Consider the following 21,021-nt stretch of genomic DNA (forward strand, 5'->3'; position numbering starts at 1 on the left):
CAAGTTGTTAGAAGCAGTGAAAAGTTTTTATTGAGGATGTAAGGCATGTGTATGTGTAGGAAGAGAGGAGAGTGATTGGTTCTCAGTGAATGTAGGTTTGCGGCAGGGGTGTGTGATGTCTCCATGGTTGTTTAATTTGTTTATGGATGGGGTTGTTAGGGAGGTGAATGCAAGAGTTTTGGAAAGAGGGGCAAGTACGAAGTCTGTTGTGGATGAGAGAGCTTGGGAGGTGAGTCAGTTGTTGTTCGCTGATGATACAGCGCTGGTGGCTGATTCATGTGAGAAACTGCAGAAGCTGGTGACTGAGTTTGGTAAAGTGTGTGAAAGAAGAAAGTTAAGAGTAAATGTGAATAAGAGCAAGGTTATTAGGTACAGTAGGGTTGAGGGTCAAGTCAATTGGGAGGTAAGTTTGAATGGAGAAAAACTGGAGGAAGTAAAGTGTTTTAGATATCTGGGAGTGGATCTGTCAGCGGATGGAACCATGGAAGCGGAAGTGGATCATAGGGTGGGGGAGGGAGCGAAAATCCTGGGAGCCTTGAAGAATGTGTGGAAGTCGAGAACATTATCTCGGAAAGCAAAAATGGGTATGTTTGAAGGAATAGTGGTTCCAACAATGTTGTATGGTTGCGAGGCGTGGGCTATGGATAGAGTTGTGCGCAGGAGGATGGATGTGCTGGAAATGAGATGTTTGAGGACAATGTGTGGTGTGAGGTGGTTTGATCGAGTCAGTAACGTAAGGGTAAGAGAGATGTGTGGAAATAAAAAGAGCGTGGTTGAGAGAGCAGAAGAGGGTGTTTTGAAATGGCTTGGGCACATGGAGAGAATGAGTGAGGAAAGATTGACCAAGAGGATATATGTGTCGGAGGTGGAGGGAACGAGGAGAAGTGGGAGACCAAATTGGAGGTGGAAAGATGGAGTGAAAAAGATTTTGTGTGATCGGGGCCTGAACATGCAGGAGGGTGAAAGGAGGGCAAGGAATAGAGTGAATTGGATTGATGTGGTATACCGGGGTTGATGTGCTGTCAGTGGATTGAATCAGGGCATGTGAAGCGTCTGGGGTAAACCATGGAATGCTGTGTAGGTATGTATATTTGCATGTGTGGACATATGTATATACATGTGTATGGGGGTGGTTTGGGCCATTTCTTTCGTCTGTTTCCTTGCGCTACCTCGCAAACGCGGGAGACAGCGACAAAGCAAGAAAAAAAAAAAAAATATATATGTATATGTCTGTGAATGTATATGTATGTCTACGTTGAAATGTATAGGTATGCATAAGCGCATGTGTGGGTATTCATGTATATGCATGTGTGTATGGGTGGGTTGGGCTATTCTTTCTTCTGTTTCCTTGCGCTACCTCGCTAATGCGGGAGATAGCGACAAAGTACAATAAATGAATAAAATACATATACATACAGCTCCCTATCCACGTCCATTCTTGGATTCATGTGCCCATATCAGTAAAAACAAAAAAAAAGAACTAATAAACGATAACATCTGGGATTCATTTTTCCAAAATGAATGTTAAAACTCAATACCATATTGTAAAAATGAACATATCCATGGAAAGTTTAAATATCAAAACTTGTAGTGAATATCAATACCACTATCCATATTTCAGATACAAAATATTCATATGTTTCAAAATATGATAATAAATTCAAGTAAATTTAGCACATACTTGTAATGCTAATTTTTACATGGCAGAATAAAGCTTAGCTAGATGCTGATCACCCTATCTGTAGTGACTGCAGAAAACAGTACGAATGTGCGTGGGTTGTGAGGGGTCCCTAAAATGGAGAATCTACATACCTTTTTCGTATACCTCCTTACCTTTCTCCACTGCATCATTGATCACCTGTTTTATGCTCGACATTGTGCCGAGACTGGGATGGAAGAAAAGTTTTTTAACATAAAATGGTTGAAAAATTCCTCATTACTAAAACTTTTTATATAGTTTGAAGGATGCTTAGAAATAGAAGTTTGTCATATGTTATATGAAAGAAATCCTACATTACTTTTTCAAGGAAAAAATCATCATTACAGCAAAATCTTCTGCCTTATTGTTAGTCTCTTATAATTTCAAATTAACAAAGTGAGTTTTAAACTGATACTGTGATCAAACTATCACTGATCAAGTCACTTAAATAAAAAATTTTTACAATTTTGTATGATATACAATTATATTACACCACTTAACTGACCCATACTTTTCCCCTAAATTAAAAAGATATCAGAAGCAGACCAGTTTGTTCCACTTCCTCAAAAGCAACTTTCAATTATATCTGATTACAATAACTGTGAAAAGCATTACACAGCATCTTTCAAATAATCATAAACTTCAGTTTCAGATGACAGAAAAAATGCTTGGAAACAAAATTATTCAAAAATCTTCCATAACCATGGAAAATTTCCTCAACCTGAAATTTCAAAATACATAAAAAAATAAATATTCACCCAGGGACAGGCTGTTTGCAATAAAGCAATTTAACTTTTTTATAACAAAAAAAACCTCCTACCTACACGAGTAAAAATAAAAAAACCATAATCTTTTGAACCAAGCAATGCGCAGGGTTTGGATCTCTATGACTTTTTTAAATACATTTACAGTATAGGCAAAGAATGGTCTGGTCATTATAACATCAACAAAGTGTATTGTATGCCCAATGCAGTTTTGCATAAGATATCTGAAAAAAAACATACAAAATAAAATATTCACTTAACATGTAATGTAATAATACTATTTACAGGAAACTCAAGCTCTAATTTGGCAGTAATCTTGACTAAGATGGACTGCAGATCTGAGGTAATTCATTATTCCAGAAACTGCTTTTTTATACTCTACCAGTACCATAATGGACTGGGTAATGATGCAAGAAAAAAAAGTGTAAGAAATGAAAAACTAGACTGGGAAGAAACCAAAAATATCAAACTGCACGACTTCAAAACACATTTACAATATATTATTGCATACACTTGAAAACACACAAAACTTCAGAGATGCATAAATGATACTATGTACAAAAGGTACTGAAGAGAACAAAAAACAATATTTCATGTATCAAAGCAAACACTTTACTACAATTTTTTATTGAAAAAATACATAAAGCAGTCTTTTCACCAATCAGTGGTAAACAAACTGCAGATTATTATGAGAAAAACTAAAATACAAAATTCATGTGCAGCAGCAGTGCCACAAAGCATATAAAGGTGTAAATTACTGATACAAAACAAAATAATCCACAGTCCTTACCATGATGTGGAAAACAATGAAAGCAGACTACAAAAGGTGGGGGACTGACAGCATTTGTACACCTAGTAGAGATTAGTGCAAAAGAAAGGAAAGCTTTCAAGAGGAAGTGGATTGAGTGCATGGGATTGATTCATGGCTAGAAGACCTGAATACAACATTAGGTGATGTGGCTACTGAGGGTAAAACAAGGGGGTATAGGGTACCTGGTGCAAATGAAAAAGGGAAAATACTTGTTGAGTTGTGTGCTAAAAGAGGTTTACTGATCAGGAATACACGGGTTAAGAAAGAAGCACACCTAGGGACAAATATGTGTGTGGCGTTGGGGCTCAACCAGAATTATTGGAAGATGCATTAATTCACAGGTGTGCCAATGAAAGGTTACTGTGGTGTGAGGCATGCCTAGTAGAATGCTGAGTTAAGCATTAAGGGAAATAAAGTGAGAATGACACGGTAGTAATGAGGGAGCTTGGTATACTGGCCTACATACACAGATACGATGTGATGGCACACAGAAGGCGGAATATGGATACATGAGAAAGAGCAACCAGTGGTGGAGTCAGGAAGTTAAACAGGTAGTTAAAGAAGGGAGGTGCATATACAGAAACTGCAAGAATAATGTTGGGGTGACTGAGAGATGTATATGAAAAAGTGACTGGAGATCAATAAAAGTATCGAGAATTGAAAAAAAATAGAGCAACGAGAAACAGGATGATGCAAATTCAATGGACTACAGAGAGAGTATAAAAATGTCTTGAAGGTAATGAATAGCTTGAAAAGAACATGAAAAAAGGACGAAAAGAGGAAAACAGATGGGGAAGTGGTAACTGGCAAAGGTGTAAAAGTAGAAATGGAGTACTTGGAAAGACTCTTCACTGTTACGTGAAGGGTAACAGAAATGGTGTATTTGAGATGTAATGGCATAAAAAGTGACAGTCATGGTGAATGGCATGAGAAAAAAGTAAGGGGTGACCTGATCATAACACAAAGCTTTTAAAACAGATTGATGATGAGGACAGAGCAAACAGAAGACATAATGTGAAATTAAGCCAGATACTTGTCTTGAACTCTGGAGTTTAGAAAGGAGAGATATATACACAATAATATATACAGATCAGCAAACAGATGATATAAAGAATAATGTTTTAAACCTCAAAGTATATTACTAAGGAAGAGTTAGAATCACAAAATCATTAATGCAGTAAACCCCTAATTTAACAGATTAATCAGGGGTAGGGGGTGTCAGTTAATGCCAAAAGTCTGTTCAGTCAAGAATGTAACCTATGGGCCATTCTTAATACAATTACAATTCACATGTTTTCTTTTAGCTCCTCTATCACTTGATGCCATTTAGAGTTGTAAGGACTGCAAAATCATTTGATAAAAACAAAGTCACAATTCTCTGTATACAACCTGACCACACAGTAGCTTGAGGCAGACTGAAACTGAAATAAAGCAAGTATACCCAACACTACAAAAAAAAAAGCAATATGAAATGCACATGGCGAGACGTTTGAGATTTTCTAATTTTTTTAATTCTTTTTTTAATTACTTAATGTATTATCATTTGCCCGGTTCATTAAATCCGAAATCCCTCAAATCGAGTGTTTACTGCAGTTATTCTTGAAAATATACTAAAACAATAGTACAAAAAACAAATCCAGCAAACTTAGACAGGGAATTTAATGCAATTCCAACAGAATTAAGAAATATGCATGGAGTGACTACAACAACATTCAAAAGAAGATTAGACCCAAGGCTGATGTCAACACCTAATGAACCTCAAAAACAACAATTTTGGTCAAGGAGTAATAGCCAAGAGAAACATACAACTCAACAAGCAACACTACCACTCCCATCCTGGCAAAATCTAGTTGTCAGCACTATAAGTAGCTGAGTAAGAAAGTACTCACTCCTCACAATTACAATGATGATGATGATGACAATGATGCTTGATGATAATAATAATAATAATATATTTGCGTGTGTGGACGTGTATGTATATACATGTGTATGGGGGTGGGTTGGGCCATTTCTTTCGTCTGTTTCCTTGCGCTACCTTGCAAACGCGGGAGACAGCGACAAAGCAAAATAAAAATTAAAAATAATAATAATAATAATAATAATAATAATAATGTAGGTTTGCGGCAGGGGTGTGTGATGTCTCCATGGTTGTTTAATTTGTTTATGGATGGGGTTGTTAGGGAGGTAAATGCAAGAGTCCTGGAAAGAGGGGCAAGTATGAAGTCTGTTGGGGATGAGAGAGCTTGGGAAGCGAGTCAGTTGTTGTTCGCTGATGATACAGCGCTGGTGGCTGATTCATGTGAGAAACTGCAGAAGCTGGTGACTGAGTTTGGTAAAGTGTGTGGAAGAAGAAAGTTAAGAGTAAATGTGAATAAGAGCAAGGTTATTAGGTACAGTAGGGTTGAGGGTCAAGTCAATTGGGAGGTGAGTTTGAATGGAGAAAAACTGGAGGAAGTGAAGTGTTTTAGATATCTGGGAGTGGATCTGTCAGCGGATGGAACCATGGAAGCGGAAGTGGATCATAGGGTGGGGGAGGGGGCGAAAATTTTGGGAGCCTTGAAAAATGTGTGGAAGTCGAGAACATTATCTCGGAAAGCAAAAATGGGTATGTTTGAAGGAATAGTGGTTCCAACAATGTTGTATGGTTGCGAGGCGTGGGCTATGGATAGAGTTGTGCGCAGGAGGATGGATGTGCTGGAAATGAGATGTTTGAGGACAATGTGTGGTGTGAGGTGGTTTGATCGAGTAAGTAACGTAAGGGTAAGAGAGATGTGTGGAAATAAAAAGGGCGTGGTTGAGAGAGCAGAAGAGGGTGTTTTGAAATGGTTTGGGCACATGGAGAGAATGAGTGAGGAAAGATTGACCAAGAGGATATATGTGTCGGAGGTGGAGGGAACGAGGAGAAGAGGGAGACCAAATTGGAGGTGGAAAGATGGAGTGAAAAAGATTTTGTGTGATCGGGGCCTGAACATGCAGGAGGGTGTAAGGAGGGCAAGGAATAGAGTGAATTGGAGCAATGTGGTATACAGGGGTTGACGTGCTGTCAGTGGAGTGAATCAAGGCATGTGAAGCGTCTGGGGTAAACCATGGAAAGCTGTGTAGGTATGGATATTTTGCGTGTGTGGACGTGTGTATGTACATGTGTATGGGGGGGGGTTGGGCCACTTCTTTCGTCTGTTTCCTTGCGCTACCTCGCAAACGCGGGAGACAGCGACAAAGTATAAAAAAAAAAAAAAAAAAAAAAAAAAAAAATAATAATAATAATAATAATAATAAGAAGAAGAAGATGAAGAAGAAATAAGAACAACAACAACGTTACTACTAATTCCATTACTACTACTAACTAAAGTAGAAAATGGAAAACATGTATTGAGAAAAACAAATTAAAAATAATCAATATGCTCTACTACGTATAAATCTTGGTATGAGATAGAGTATCAAACTGAAAAACAAATAATGTACACCTTCAGGACATAATGTATAATTACAATCAAAAACATTTACTCACCATTAATGTTGAGGCCTTCAAGTGTTGTGGAATTCTGTGAGAAGTGCTGATTCTTGTCTCTATAGGCATAAAGAGATACATATTAACTTGTAAGGCAAAGTCCTCTACAGTCTGTTAGAGTTTTATTTGGTACTCTTTTTAGTTGCTCTGTTTAATATTACGTCTTATTGCTTATTACTGCAACATTTGCTTCATCATGTTCAATCCTTTCAAGAACTTTCAGATTCTTTACCCCTGGCAAAAATTTACATAATCTTCCCTAAGTTCCTAAAACATTTCATGATGCAAGTTTAGTGGCATTAAGAAATGTTTCAAAATCCATCACCTAACATGAAACATAAAGAGAAAGCACTGATGAGCCACATAAAAAAGCATAACCATACAGGTGTAATCCATGAATTAAAAACTGACACTCCTTGGAACATAAATCATCAAATAATAAATGGATACATTTAGAATATCATCCACTTGGCTTGGTAAATTGATAATGCATGGGCATACACAATACAGTTGAACATATAAATGAGTAACAAACTTTTTCAATAACATTCAAACTTAACAGATTTTGACTTTCTGGACTTATGTTTTTTTTAGTACATATACATTTCAAACATTCAAAAAGGTTAGGCATTTCTTCACCACTCTTAACCACAGAATAATTTCTTCACAGCTTTACTAATCTCTTTTCCTTGCTGATATAAATCTTCCACTACGGGACAAATCAGTCACAATGCATCAACTTAAAAAATTATGTGCTAGATCTCAAGATAAATATCAAAAACTTCATAAGCTACTAGATACTTAGTGTACACTATGTTAGTGGGAATCTACATAAAACTGAATGAATACATTCAAAAGACAAACACTGTTCATTACTACAGCTTTAAGAAAATTACCAACACCAGGTATTAAAATAATCAAACTCCAAGGGCAGAACACAAAAGTGAAATCATACAGAATCTACATCAAAATTTTATCTTACTGAGCCCTGCTGAAGGAAGGCCCCTGCTGTGCTGATGACTCCACCCTAGACTGACTTGTGATATAAGCTTTACATCAAATCAGGGGCAAAGATGTAGCCAGTAAAAAGAAGGCAAAGTCATATGTGTCTTCTATAAGTACTAGAGGCTGTGCAGAGGAAAAATATGTTGAAAACATTCATAAAAAACTGCATGAGAATTACCAGGAGTCTTTCAAATAGAGGAAAGGACAAAAGTGCACAATGAATCTACTAGAATAATAGCAAAAGCTGTTCAGGTAAAAAAAAAAAAAATAGACCAAAACACAGAAAATGAAGATTTTAGAGGGCAGGGATGATTAGGAGCACATTCAAAAGCAAATCAACAGAGTATTGAGAAAGAACAATACAGACCTGGGCAGACACAAACACAGGTACACAGGAAATTGTTTATGGAGGATGAAATATCCATATGCACTATTAGCAATAAATCAATTAAAGAAGTATATGGGCTAGGTGGTAGAGGGATTAGAAATGTACAGAAAATACAGGAGCAATGCCTGCCAGCCAAAAAGAGATTACAGAGAAAGTTGGAGGGACAGATTTTTAAATTATTACACTGAAGGATCTAGCTGAAAAGTGAGTGGCACCAAAATTAGAAACATTAGTAAAGCAAGTTCACAGACGTAAATAACTGATTATTCATGAATTGGAAAAATCATATCCCAGATAAGGAAGAAAAGGAAAAGGTAAAGAGTGCTGAAGGATATGGGGCTGCCAAAAGAGACTTCTATTACAAAGGAATGATGAATAGGAAGTTATAATCAAGACATTAAAGGGTACTGTATGACTTGGAGTCATCTAGCCAGGAAGTACTTAGAAAAGCTAAGAATCTTAAAAGGCAAGTTGGAATTCAGAGGGATATTCATCATAAGTGACAGATCTAAGCAAATAAGGGAGAGAAGCAAAGAGTACAGTCAGAACAAAAAAGTGAAGACACCACACACAGCAAGAGGATGGAGCAGCCCTGCTAGAACTGCAAAGGGGGAAAGAGTGTTAGGAAATGGTACTGTCAGACTGAAAGTAATGTAGATGACTTACTAGTGAGTGGCAAAGAACTGGAATTCAAGGATCATATAAGAGAAAGTACACCTGATCTTATTGGAGTTGTGGACTCTAAGCTTACCAAAGAGATAAGCTCTCGCCAGATCTACCCATGGGTACATAATAGCAAGAAAGGAAAGAGAACTAAAGTAGGGGAAGGATTAGCCATCTTGATAAAGGAGAACTTGAAGTTTCAAGAAATAGCAGGGATGGGTCATTCAGACAATATATAAAGGGAACTATAACTGAAGGGATGGAGCAAGTAGTTATATTCATATATAATCCTCCAAAGAATTACAACTAACTGGAATAAATACACAATGATGTTAATGAAGGAACAATCAGGATGGTATATGAATCAATGGAACACTCTTTTCTCAGAGATGGTTAAGTACTAATAATGTGGTATTTCAATTATAAAGACAGAATGAGGACTTTGGATTGTCATGGTGATAGGGAGTCAAGGAGACAAATTTTAGTGTGCATACAAGGAAATTTCCCATACCAGCTTGCCACAGATTATTCTATAATGAGAAAGACGGATACACCATCATTACTAAACCTTATCTTCACTCACACTAGCATGGGTACTGAGAATATTATCTACAATACACCAGTGGAAGGAGCGATCTTGCAATGCTCAAGTTTGAAAATGGAGTGAAAGAGGACATTAAAAGAGCAAAGGTAAGACAGAAAAAGGAGGAGAGATAACTGTGGAACTACATAAACATCAATCACTTCTTGGTAATGCAGACAGGGAAATGGAATTCAGTAGCCTGGAAGCAAGGTATTGTATTGAGAGGTTCTGTGAAATTTACAAGCATAGGTACATCAAGCCTCAAATACTGAGGGAATGGTAAAAAAGAAAAAGGAATGGTTTGATAAAAGATGTCATAAAGCAAAGGAGCTTCAAAATATGCAGTGGCAAAGATATATACAGCACTCTAGCCAGTTAGCATTTGCAAGGTATAAGAGAGCATGGAATAAGCATAGCAGGATAAGAAAAGCGGAACGAAGAAATTTTGAAAAGAATACCGTGGCCAAGGCTGCTGAAAATCCAAAACTAATACATAAATTCATCAGGAGCTAGTTAATGTCCTGGTAAAAACTCATCAATGCATTTAATAACTTCCCTAGTACCCAGTACAATTATAGCACCTTCCAGATAATATTCTGTGATACATCAGTAAACTAATAAAAATAGCTAGAGCCTTGAAAACAAGAAAATGTGGTGTTAAGATGTGTAAAGTTAATGTGTTTCACACCAAACTATGCAAAGACCTTCATTCTTACAGGTTAAAGCAGTGAATTTACAACAATGGCAATGCAAATAATGTGATAAACTGCAAAAGCCCATTACTGTACCAAATGTTAATTCAATGTGAATATAAATTCTTCCTTGGACTGCTGGGTGCCGGATTGTTTGGCAGGTTTAATCTGACTGGAACCTAAAAATAAACAAAATAAAATAATCTAAGACTGTTAGGGAGGTTTAATCTGGCAGACACCTAAAAAATAATAATAACTTTAACTAACTACTACAACTACAAAAGGGTAATCCTTAATTTTTATCAGTCCTTAGGCATAAACTTCTGTAGCTGCTTACAGGAAGTGGTAAATACAATGTTCTTGATGAAAGTACTATAACCATAATATGCACTTCTGAAGACCATTCCATTCACTCATCACCAAAGGGTATGGACTCTATGCCATTAAATTTCATACATATATGTGAATGTAGGTTTGCAGCAGGGGTGTGTGATGTCTCCATGGTTGTTTAATTTGTTTATGGATGGGGTTGTTAAGGAGGTGAATGCAAGAGTTTTGGAAAGAGGGGCAAGTATGAAGTATGTTGGGGATGAGAGAGCTTGGGAAGTGAGTCAGTTGTTGTTCGCTGATGATACAGTGCTGGTGGCTGATTCATGTGGGAAACTGCAGAAGCTGGTGACTGAGTTTGGTAAAGTGTGTGAAAGAAGAAAGTTAAGAGTAAATGTGAATAAGAGCAAGGTTATTAGGTACAGTAGGGTTGAGGGTCAAGTCAATTGGGAGGTAAGTTTGAATGGAGAAAAACTGGAGGAAGTAAAGTGTTTTAGATGTCTGGGAGTGGATCTGGCAGCGGATGGAACCATGGAAGCGGAAGTGAATCATAGGGTGGGGGAGGGGGCGAAAATCCTGGGAGCCTTGAAGAATGTTTGGAAGTCGAGAACACTATCTCGGAAAGCAAAAATGGGTATGTTTGAAGGTATAGTGGTTCCAACAATGTTGTATGGTTGTGAGGCGTGGGCTATGGATAGAGTTGTACGCAGGAGGGTGGATGTGCTGGAAATGAGATGTTTGAGAACAATATGTGGTGTGAGGTGGCTTGATCGAGTAAGTAATGTAAGGGTAAGAGAGATGTGTGGAAATAAAAAGAGCTAGGTTGAGAGAGCAGAAGAGGGTGTTTTGAAATGGTTTGGGCACATGGAGAGAATGAGTGAGGAAAGATTGACAAAGAGGATATATGTGTCGGAGGTGGAGGGAACGAGGAGAAGTGGGAGACCAAATTGGAGGTGGAAAGATGGAGTGAAAAAGATTTTGAGTGATCGGGGCCTGAACAGGCAGGAGGGTGAAAGGGGTGCAAGGAATAGAGTGAATTGGATCGATGTGGTATACCGGGGTCGACGTGCTGTCAATGGATTGAACCAGGGCATGTAAAGCGTCTGGGGTACACCATGGAAAGTTCTGTGGGTCCTGGATGTGGAAAGGGAGCTGTGGTTTCGGGCATTATTACATGACAGCTAGAGACTGAGTGTGAACGAATGGGGCATTTGTTGTCTTTTCCTAGCGCTACCTCGCACACATGTGGGGGAGGGGGATGTTATTCCATGTGTGGCGAGTTGGCGATGGGAATAAATAAAAGCAGACAGTATGAATTATGTGCATGTGTATATATGTAATATTTTTTTTTTTTTTGCTTTGTCGCTGTCTCCCGTGTTTGCGAGGTAGCGCAAGGAAACAGACGAAAGAAATGGCCCAAACCACCCCCATACACATGTATATACATACGTCCACACACGCAAATATACATACCTACACAGCATTCCATGGTTTACCCCAGATGCTTCACATGCCCTGATTCAATCCACTGACAGCACGTCAACCCCGGTATACCACATCGATCCAATTCACTCTATTCCTTGCCCTCCTTTCACCCTCCTGCATGTTCAGGCCCCGATCACACAAAATCTTTTTCACTCCATCTTTCCACCTCCAATTTGGTCTCCCACTTCTCCTCGTTCCCTCCACCTCCGACACATATATCCTCTTGGTCAATCTTTCCTCACTCATTCTCTCCATGTGCCCAAACCATTTCAAAACACCCTCTTCTGCTCTCTCAACCACGCTCTTTTTATTTCCACACATCTCTCTTACCCTTACGTTACTTACTCGATCAAACCACCCCATACCCCACATTGTCCTCAAACATCTCATTTCCAGCACATCCATCCTCCTGCGCACAACTCTATCCATAGCCTACGCCTCGCAACCATACAACATTGTTGGAACCACTATTCCTTCAAACATACCCATTTTTGCTTTCCGAGATAATGTTCTCGACTTCCACACATTCTTCAAGGCTCCCAGGATTTTCGCCCCCTCCCCCACCCTATGATCCACTTCCGCTTCCATGGTTCCATTCGCTGCCAGATCCACTCCCAGATATCTAAAACACTTTACTTCCTCCAGTTTTTCTCCATTCAAACTTACCTTCCAATGACTTGACCCTCAACCCTACTGTACCTAATAACCTTGCTCTTATTCACATTTACTCTTAACTTTCTTCTTTCACACACTTTACCAAACTCAGTCACCAGCTTCTGCAGTTTCTCACATGAATCAGCCACCAGCACTGTATCATCAGCGAACAACAACTGACTCACTTCCCAAGCTCTCTCATCCACAACAGACTTCATACTTGCCCCTCTTTCCAAAACTCTTGCATTCACCTCCCTAACAACCCCATCCATAAACAAATTAAACAACCATGGAGACTTCACACACCCCTGCCGCAAACCTACATTCACTGAGAACCAATCACTTTCCTCTCTTCCTACACGTACACATGCCTTACATCCTTGATAAAAACTTTTTACTGCCTCTAACAACTTGCCTCCCACACCATATATTCTTAATACCTTCCACAGAGCATCTCTATCAACTCTATCATATGCCTTCTCCAGATCCATAAATGCTACATACAAATCCATTTGCTTTTCTAAGTATTTCTCACATACATTCTTCAAAGCAAACACCTGATCCACACATCCTCTACCACTTCTGAAACCACACTGCTCTTCCCCAATCTGATGCTCTGTACATGTATATATATATATACATATATATATATATATATATATATATATATATGTGTGTGTAACATTCTTTTATCAAATATCAATGAAAGTTTTGACATAAATGAACTTAATGATAAGAATACAATTATGCACAAAACTCTATTGGGAAAGTATTATTTACGAATTCTTTGAATGAAAATTACCAAGCTGAAAACACAATAATAAAAAGGAAAAAAGTGATACACTACAAAAGATAAAGAGTAAATAAGACAATTTTGCACTAACCTTATGCAAAAACCAACAATTTGCACAGCAGCTGTCATATACTGTACTGGAAAGCGTGCTTACATCGCCGACGAACACGGAAAAAGGCAGCCATTTATTTTCAATAGTATCTGAAATCTAAATCTCTATTAGTGTATGCATCATAAGTTTTCATACCACAAAAAGCTTATGCAACTTCCTCAATGCTATTTTGACTAGAAATTAACTATATTGGAAACATTCATAGCAACAAGATCCTATTCAGACAAAAAGACTAGGAATATGCACAGGTCAGTTCTTCACATCTTTAAAAGATGAACCTTGAAGAATGAAAAACTATTCTCTTCGGGGTCATTCTGTCACACATGTTGCAACAGAATCTCCAAGATCACTATGGGTTAGAAACATCAATCCTTTCACTTTTTTGATGTGATTTACGCTTCTTACCCCTCATTAATCATCTTTCAGTTTTGGCCTTCAACATAGTATAGGTACCCCCAGCAAATCAGAAACTTACACACTGCAATGAAGTCATCATCCCATCAGCTGACCTGTCAGGCACACAGGGTAGCCATATAATTCCTTGGAACACAGATATTAAACCAACAGAAGTTACCATCAGTTAAGAGAAAAGCTTCTGCAAGCAAGAAGATAATATGAGAAACAATGAACTTAAAAAATTGCTAAATTAGGACACCATCCAAGAGGGAAACTGTTTTAAATTCAAAACCCATCTTTCTCCCCACAGTAAGTCTGTCCCCCGAGTTGTGAGAGCATACCAATAGGGAAGATGACCGCTGGGTGCTGGGATAACATCATAACCAAGAGAAAACTATGGTAAAACCAATTAACTCATATCTATCATAATGCACATTTGCAAACCTGTCATGAAGGAAGGAAAATCCAACACTTTACATGGTCAATTCTCAAAATTATTTGAAAAATTAGGTCTTGAGGAATGTCAAAGACCTCTTACAAGCCTCCTCAACAGAAGGCTTCTTAAAAGGGCCAGAGTAAAAGCTACCTTCCTGACATCATGGGCTCTAACAGAAAAGGCAGACTGAACCAACATGAGCTTTAACATACAAGGCCGATGAAACAACATGCCAAGAGAACCAGTCTTAACCAAATGATTTGTTCCTTGCTTAGAGGATTTGCAGACACCCAAGGTGAACAAAAAGGGTGTTCCCTTTGAAAGTCCCATTCCCCCAACAGATTATCACTATATGTGTAATTAGACTTTGGATTACCTCAACCTAAAGCCATCCGGACATATAGAAGTAATCTGATTACAGGAATATTTCATTGTTTCTTATGGAAACTTTGGATCATCTCAAGCAAAATCAGTCAGGGGAGTACAATCAATCTTTATTTACAAAGACCACGGATAATCTCAATTCAAAAAGTCATCATAAAAATGCAGTACTTATGTATGACCATTGCATGCATTTCTCCGACTCTTCTCCCACACCTTCCAAAACACAGCAATGTTTTCATATATTAAAGAATAAAAGTCTATTACATGAAAATACTTTGTGTACAACTTTTTTTATTTCATTGCTGATCACCATGTCTCATGTTAGCAAGGTAGTGCCAGAAAAAAAAAAAAAAAAAGACTTGCTCATATCCTTTCTCTAGCTGTCATGTGCAATGCCCCAAAACCACATCCTCCTATCTTCAACGAGACCCCTCAGACCTTTCCATAGCTCCCCCTAGCCACTCCACATGCTCTGGTTCATTCCATACACAGAATGTTGACCCATGTATACCACATCATTCCATTTCACTCTAACCTGTGCAAACCATTTACTGTATATGCGGCATTTATAGAACTTAAGAAAGCACATGATAGGACTTATAAAGATGATTTGTGGAAGGTCTTGAGAACACATAGTGTAAGGGGAACCTACCAGGAACAGTGAAGTTTTTATTGAGGGTGTGAGGCATGTTTACGAGTAAGAGAGGAGAATGAGTGGTTTCAGATGAAGGTTGGTCTGTAGAATGGCTGTTCATAGATGGGACAGTGAGGGAAGCAAATATAAGGGCCTTGGAGAGAGAGAGGCAAAAATGCAGTCGACAGGGGCTGAAGGCACCATGGAACTGAATCAGCTGTTGCTTGCAGATGACATAGTTCTAGAGGGAGATTAAAGTGTGAAACTACAGTTGGCAAGTGAGTTTGGGAGTGTATGTGAATGGAGGAAGTTGAGAGTAAATGTGAATAAAATCAAAGTTCTTAGGTTTAGTAGAACATGGGACAGGTTAGTTGGATTGTGAGTTTGAGAAAAGAGAAGAGAGAATTTGAAGGAAGGGGAGAGTTTTAGATATATGGGGGTGGACATGGCTGCAAATGTAACCATGGAAGCAGAAATGAGTCATAGGGTGGGTATGATTTCAAAGGATATCAGAGCAATGGGAAATGTGTAGAAAAACGCTGTCATCTGGGATGGTGAAAATGGGTAAGTTTGAAAGCAAAGTACTCCCAATGATGTCGTATGGATACAAGGGTTTTTTTTTTTTTTTCATACTATTCGCCATTTCCCGCGATAGCGAGGTAGTGTCAAGAACAGAGGACTGGGCCTTTGAGGGAATATCCTCACCTGGACCTCTTCTCTGTTCCTTCTTTTGGAAAACTAAGAAAAAAAAAAAAAAAAAAAAAAAAAAACGAGAGGGGAGGATTTCCAGCCCCCCGCTCCCTTCCCTTTTAGTCGCCTTCTACGACACGCAGGGAATACGTGGGAAGTATTCTTTCTCCCCTATCCCCAGGGATACAAGGTGTGGGCTATAAATGAGGAGCGCAGATAACAGTGGATGAGTAAACAAAATGTCTGAGGACAATAAGTGGTGTGAGGTGGTTTGATCAAGTATGTAATGAAAAGGTATGAGAGGTGTGGTAACAAGCAGAGTGTGGCTGAGAGAAATGAAGATGGTGTGCTGAAATGGTCTGGACATGGAGAGAATACATAAGAAGAGGGTGACAAAAAGAATATATATGAAGTGGAAGGGAAAAGAGAAGAGAGAGACCAAAATGGAGAAAGAGGGATAGAGTAACAAAGATTCTGAGTGATTGGGGCCTGAACATGCAGAGTATGAAAGGTGTTCACAGGATATGATGGATTGGAGCGATGTGGTATTCACAGGTCAATGTGCTATCTATGGACTAAACCATGGCATATGAAGCAACCAGGAAGCCTAGGAAAGATCCATGGAGCCTGAGTGTGGATATGAACCTGTAGTTTCAGTAAAGTTCGTAACATAGAAAATGGATGTAAGTGAATGAGACCTTTCACCTCCTGTTCCTGGCACTACCACAAGAATTAAGGAAACAGTAAACAAATGTAAGAAAAATATAGGTGTATGTATATTTACAAAATTATAATAATTTTCATACCTGCTTTCATACCTGCACCAGCAAGGAAGCACCATGCACAGACTAAGAAAAGCCACATTCTAAAGTTAATTGATGCATATTTCTTATTTCTCCAAGCAGTACACTAAAAATCTAATTCAAGCTTCCTGGGAAGCAGTCTTATATTTCTGTGTGATTTATTTTTGGTATGTCCTATCATATTCTTGAACACTTAACAACTCTATATATTCCCTGCTGAATGGCTCTCTGGTTTAACACATTTTCTTTTAAATCTTCAATTTCTTACCATGCACAGATTATCATTCATCTTATTCTTCAAGTTATATAGTTACAGTTCTTTCAGACTGTCATGGAATATGTTCCATTCCCTCGATTTTCCTTGTAATGTGTTTCTGAATTTTCTGTAATCTGTTTATCTCCAAGTTTTGTTGGTGATCATAAACCACAGCAGTATTCAATTTTGCTTCTTATATATACACTGAACATTTTCAGGGATGGGTTTCTATCTCAGACAGAGAGAGAGAGAGAGAGATCTGGATTGATGACGTGTGAGGGGCAGCTGCTGATGAGGTTGATAAGATGCAATGAGCAGATAACCCACACATAAACACATATGAATGAACATAACAAGAAATTAAGTAAGAAACTTGTAAATAAGGACATAAAGATATACTTTTATAAGTGTGGTGGATGAATGGAAATGGTTGACTGAGTACATGGTTTATATAGAGAGCATACGTAATTTAAGAGGTTGTATGATGGGAGGCCCACGAGTGTAAAGTTACCTTCCCGCAAAACACAAATACATAATTACAAATAGCTAAATTGGTAATTACATACACATATTCAGCTCTTGGACCATTAGTATTGTTGACCTATGTAAATGACTTGCCTGGGGGTTTGGACTCCTACCCGAATATATTTGCAAATGAAAAGTAAGGAGGAATGCATGAACTTACAAGAGGATCTAAATTGACTTCAAAGTTGGTCAGAAACATGGGTAATGATATTCAGCATGAGCAAATCTAAAGTAATGAGGATGGGACAAAGCAAAAAATGACCTCAATATGACTATCATCTAACAGGAAATAAGCTGCAGGATTCTGAGGGTAAAACAGACTTAAGAGTCATATCATCCCTACTTTGATTTTTGCTCCGGAGAGCTGGCTGTTTGTGTCCCCCCCCCCCCACTAGCTAGACCACACATTACTTGGCAAGCTGCTGCATCTCATGATTATGGTCTGGCTATTGGCAAATCAAGGGTGGGCTCTTCTGATACCTGCTTCTTTCCCTACACATCAAAGCTTTGGAACTCAAACTTCTCATGTCTTTCTCAGTGACTACGACCTGGCACATTTCAAAAGGTCTTTCACTTTCTCAAAAACTTGTAAATACTTTCCCTTGTCTTTTCTTCATCCATTCATAATTCTCTCTATACTTCAATTAAGGTCAGTCCTTGATGTGAACTTTTGTCCCTCACTGGAGCCTTCAACATTAAATTTTTTTTTTGCCCAAGTCCCATACTAAATGAATAATTTGAGAGACAACAATAATGAAATATTTAACATGCTATTCATATCCTACATAAGGCCAAAACTAGAATATCTTTCACAAGGTTTGGTCAGTAAACTTCAAGAAGCACAACAAGTTAATAGAGATTGTCCACAGGAAGGTTTTAAAGATGGTACCCAAATTAAGAGAGTTTAGCAATTAAGAAAGTCTGGAGGCTTTAAATTTACCCACCCTGATGGTGACCAAATCAAGACCTTTAAGTTTTCAAAAGTGATCAATGATGCAGACAGTGAACAGGTCTTCATGAAATGTAGGAAGAGAGCAACCCAATGACAACATGAAATTAAGAGGATAAATGGAACAGAATGACTGATGACATGGTGAGTGCAAATGGCGAACAAACTTATGAGGTTGTATGATAGCAGAGAATTCTTAAGAGATGGGGCCCTAAAAGTGTAAAACTCCCTTCCTGTACAGTATAAATAGGCAATTACAACAGGTAATTACACACACACAAAAACACTCACATGGGCAGAGGAAGCAGTATGATTTAAGTCCTTCAGATAAGCATAACAATGGATGTTACATGAAGATAAAGATAGCAAGTGTGAGTGTGTGTGTGTGTGGTGATGGGGGACTGGCCACTTAGTAAACTGTGACAGAAAATAAAAATCATAAGTACCAAAGACCCACAAAAGAATATACATGAGGTGGTTGTATCTGTGTGAATCAATATTTGGTGCAAATTAATTGCTACATGAATGATAAGTTATTCAATTAATAGTAATGCCATCAAAGATGTTGAAGCACCTAAGTATCAAATAACAAGAGATGAACTAGAAGAGAACTTAGCATCAAAACCTGATGGCATTGCAGCAATTTTTCTAAGAGACAAAGACATCAAAGGCAAACCACTAATGCTAATAATGAGACTGAGCCTAAACAATAGTGGTGTTACTATAAATACAATTATTGGTACCTGTGTTTACTGACACAGGAGAGGATCTAAGCTTCTGCTTAAACAAGAAAAATCTGCAAGCCTGACAGCATGTGATACATCTTTGAATGAGAGGGATATACAATGAGCCAAGCAATAACAACATTAATGAAGATCAAAATGTATTAGTACTAACCAAAAGTAAACAAACACATCTTCTAATTCACCACTAATGCATAAAATAAATCTTTTTTTCTTTCAAACTATTCGCCATTTCCCGCATTAGCGAGGTAGCGTTAAGAACAGAGGACTGGGCCTTTGAGGGAATACCCTCACCTGGCCCAATTCTCTGTTCCTTCTTTTGAAAAAAAAAAAAAAAAAAAAAAAAAAAAAAAAAAAAAGAGGGGAGGATTTCCAGCCCCCCGCTCCCTCCCCTCTTAGTCGCCTTCTACGACACACAGGGAATACAAAAAAAAAGGATCTTGTCTTTCTTGACTTTGCTATGGCTTTTGACAAAACAATTTAAAGTACCATATTCTAATAGAAAAGGTAGCAATGCAAAATAAAGATAAATTACAAAAATGGATAATTGTTTCTATCAAACAACAAATACGGAGGTAGTAGCAAATGAAACTATGCTGGATAAAGTTTTACCAGGAGTTACTTAAGGAGAAACATTACCCTATATACTTTTCATAATCAGGTAAAAAAAAAGTGGGAGGGTTTATCATGTTTCACAGATAACACTACAATATATAAAATAATAAACACAGAGGAAGACAAAATGTTTGTAAATCAGGGAAATGGATAAAGAAGTTTCTATCACAAAAATCTGAGGTAGCAGCAAACAGAACTGCAATACAGTACTACATGTTGGATGAAGATGTTTTATAAAGTTCCCAAATACTCTTTATATTACACTTCAGGTGCCACAATTATTTTCCTTGTTAGCAGTTATTTTATACTTACAAGGGCTTTATTTCCCCTAGCACTGGGTGCACTACTGCTCAAAATTCTGAGTTAGTACTTCATCCACCTCTCTATCAACAGGAGTCAAGATCCTTTTATCTCAATAGTTTTCTGGGATCACCTACCTCTCTTCAACCACCCCTTCACGTTTACCATGATGCTGCCATTGCTGCTGTACTCTCTCTCTCTATCTCTCTCTCTCTCTCTCTAACAGTAATAATTTTGGCAACTACTCTCATGATTATTACCAAAAATTTTACTCCTTTCTTTTAACAAAGATTGTGCATCTGGAAATTCTATAGCCTCCAGCAATCCTTTCCTTTAGTTTCTTCTTTCTTTCCCTTTTCTTTTATATTTGATGTGTGATCTTCATCCAATAGATAATGAGTGAATTATGTCTGTGAACCTCCTGCTCTTACTGATCTTTCTATTCTTGGTGCCACCCACTTTTCAGTTATTTTCTTCGGATGAATTTTCAACCTCCATAACACAATATAGCTAATACAGTTCACTAAAATGAAATGCTGAGAGAGTGCATCTTCTGTATTATAATAATATCTATATAGTGATAATAACAACATCTTTAATGAGAGCTCTCATGTTGTCAAAAGGGAGCTGCTTAGCACCACTTTAAACCCTTTCCAACCCTGTGACTCTGTTCTTTAATTTGTATAAGAATATATTCAGCCTAATGTTTTCAAAGATACTCATATAACAATAAAAAAAATCACTTGAGAAGTAAGTTTTGTCCACTACTACCACTCTTGTAATGTGTTAAGTTCATAGATGTGTCA

The 21,021-nt window shown here is 37.9% G+C and overlaps 1 protein-coding gene across 13 annotated transcripts in view; it reads right to left on the reverse strand.

Moving 5' to 3' along the window:
• AP-1gamma (adaptor protein complex 1, gamma subunit) overlaps nucleotides 1-21,021 on the reverse strand; it is a 109,126-nt gene that overhangs the window by 84,663 nt on the left and 3,442 nt on the right. For 3 of the 13 annotated variants that reach the window (XM_071678340.1, XM_071678334.1, XM_071678336.1), the window contains exons 2-5: nucleotides 13,464-13,573; nucleotides 10,210-10,292; nucleotides 6,783-6,841; nucleotides 1,813-1,886 (exon numbers count right to left, since the gene is read on the reverse strand). In XM_071678340.1, coding sequence (XP_071534441.1) covers nucleotides 1,813-1,876 — 64 coding nt within the window. In that variant the 5' untranslated portion in view covers nucleotides 1,877-1,886; nucleotides 6,783-6,841; nucleotides 10,210-10,292; nucleotides 13,464-13,573. Of the gene's footprint in view, nucleotides 1-1,812; nucleotides 1,887-6,782; nucleotides 6,842-10,209; nucleotides 10,293-13,463; nucleotides 13,581-21,021 lie in introns of all 13 variants that reach the window. The other 10 variants (XM_071678341.1, XM_071678335.1, XM_071678337.1 and 7 more) reach the window with 6 other exon arrangements.

This window comes from Panulirus ornatus, chromosome 27 (assembly GCF_036320965.1).
Source record: "Panulirus ornatus isolate Po-2019 chromosome 27, ASM3632096v1, whole genome shotgun sequence".
NCBI classification, from domain to species: domain Eukaryota; kingdom Metazoa; phylum Arthropoda; class Malacostraca; order Decapoda; family Palinuridae; genus Panulirus; species Panulirus ornatus.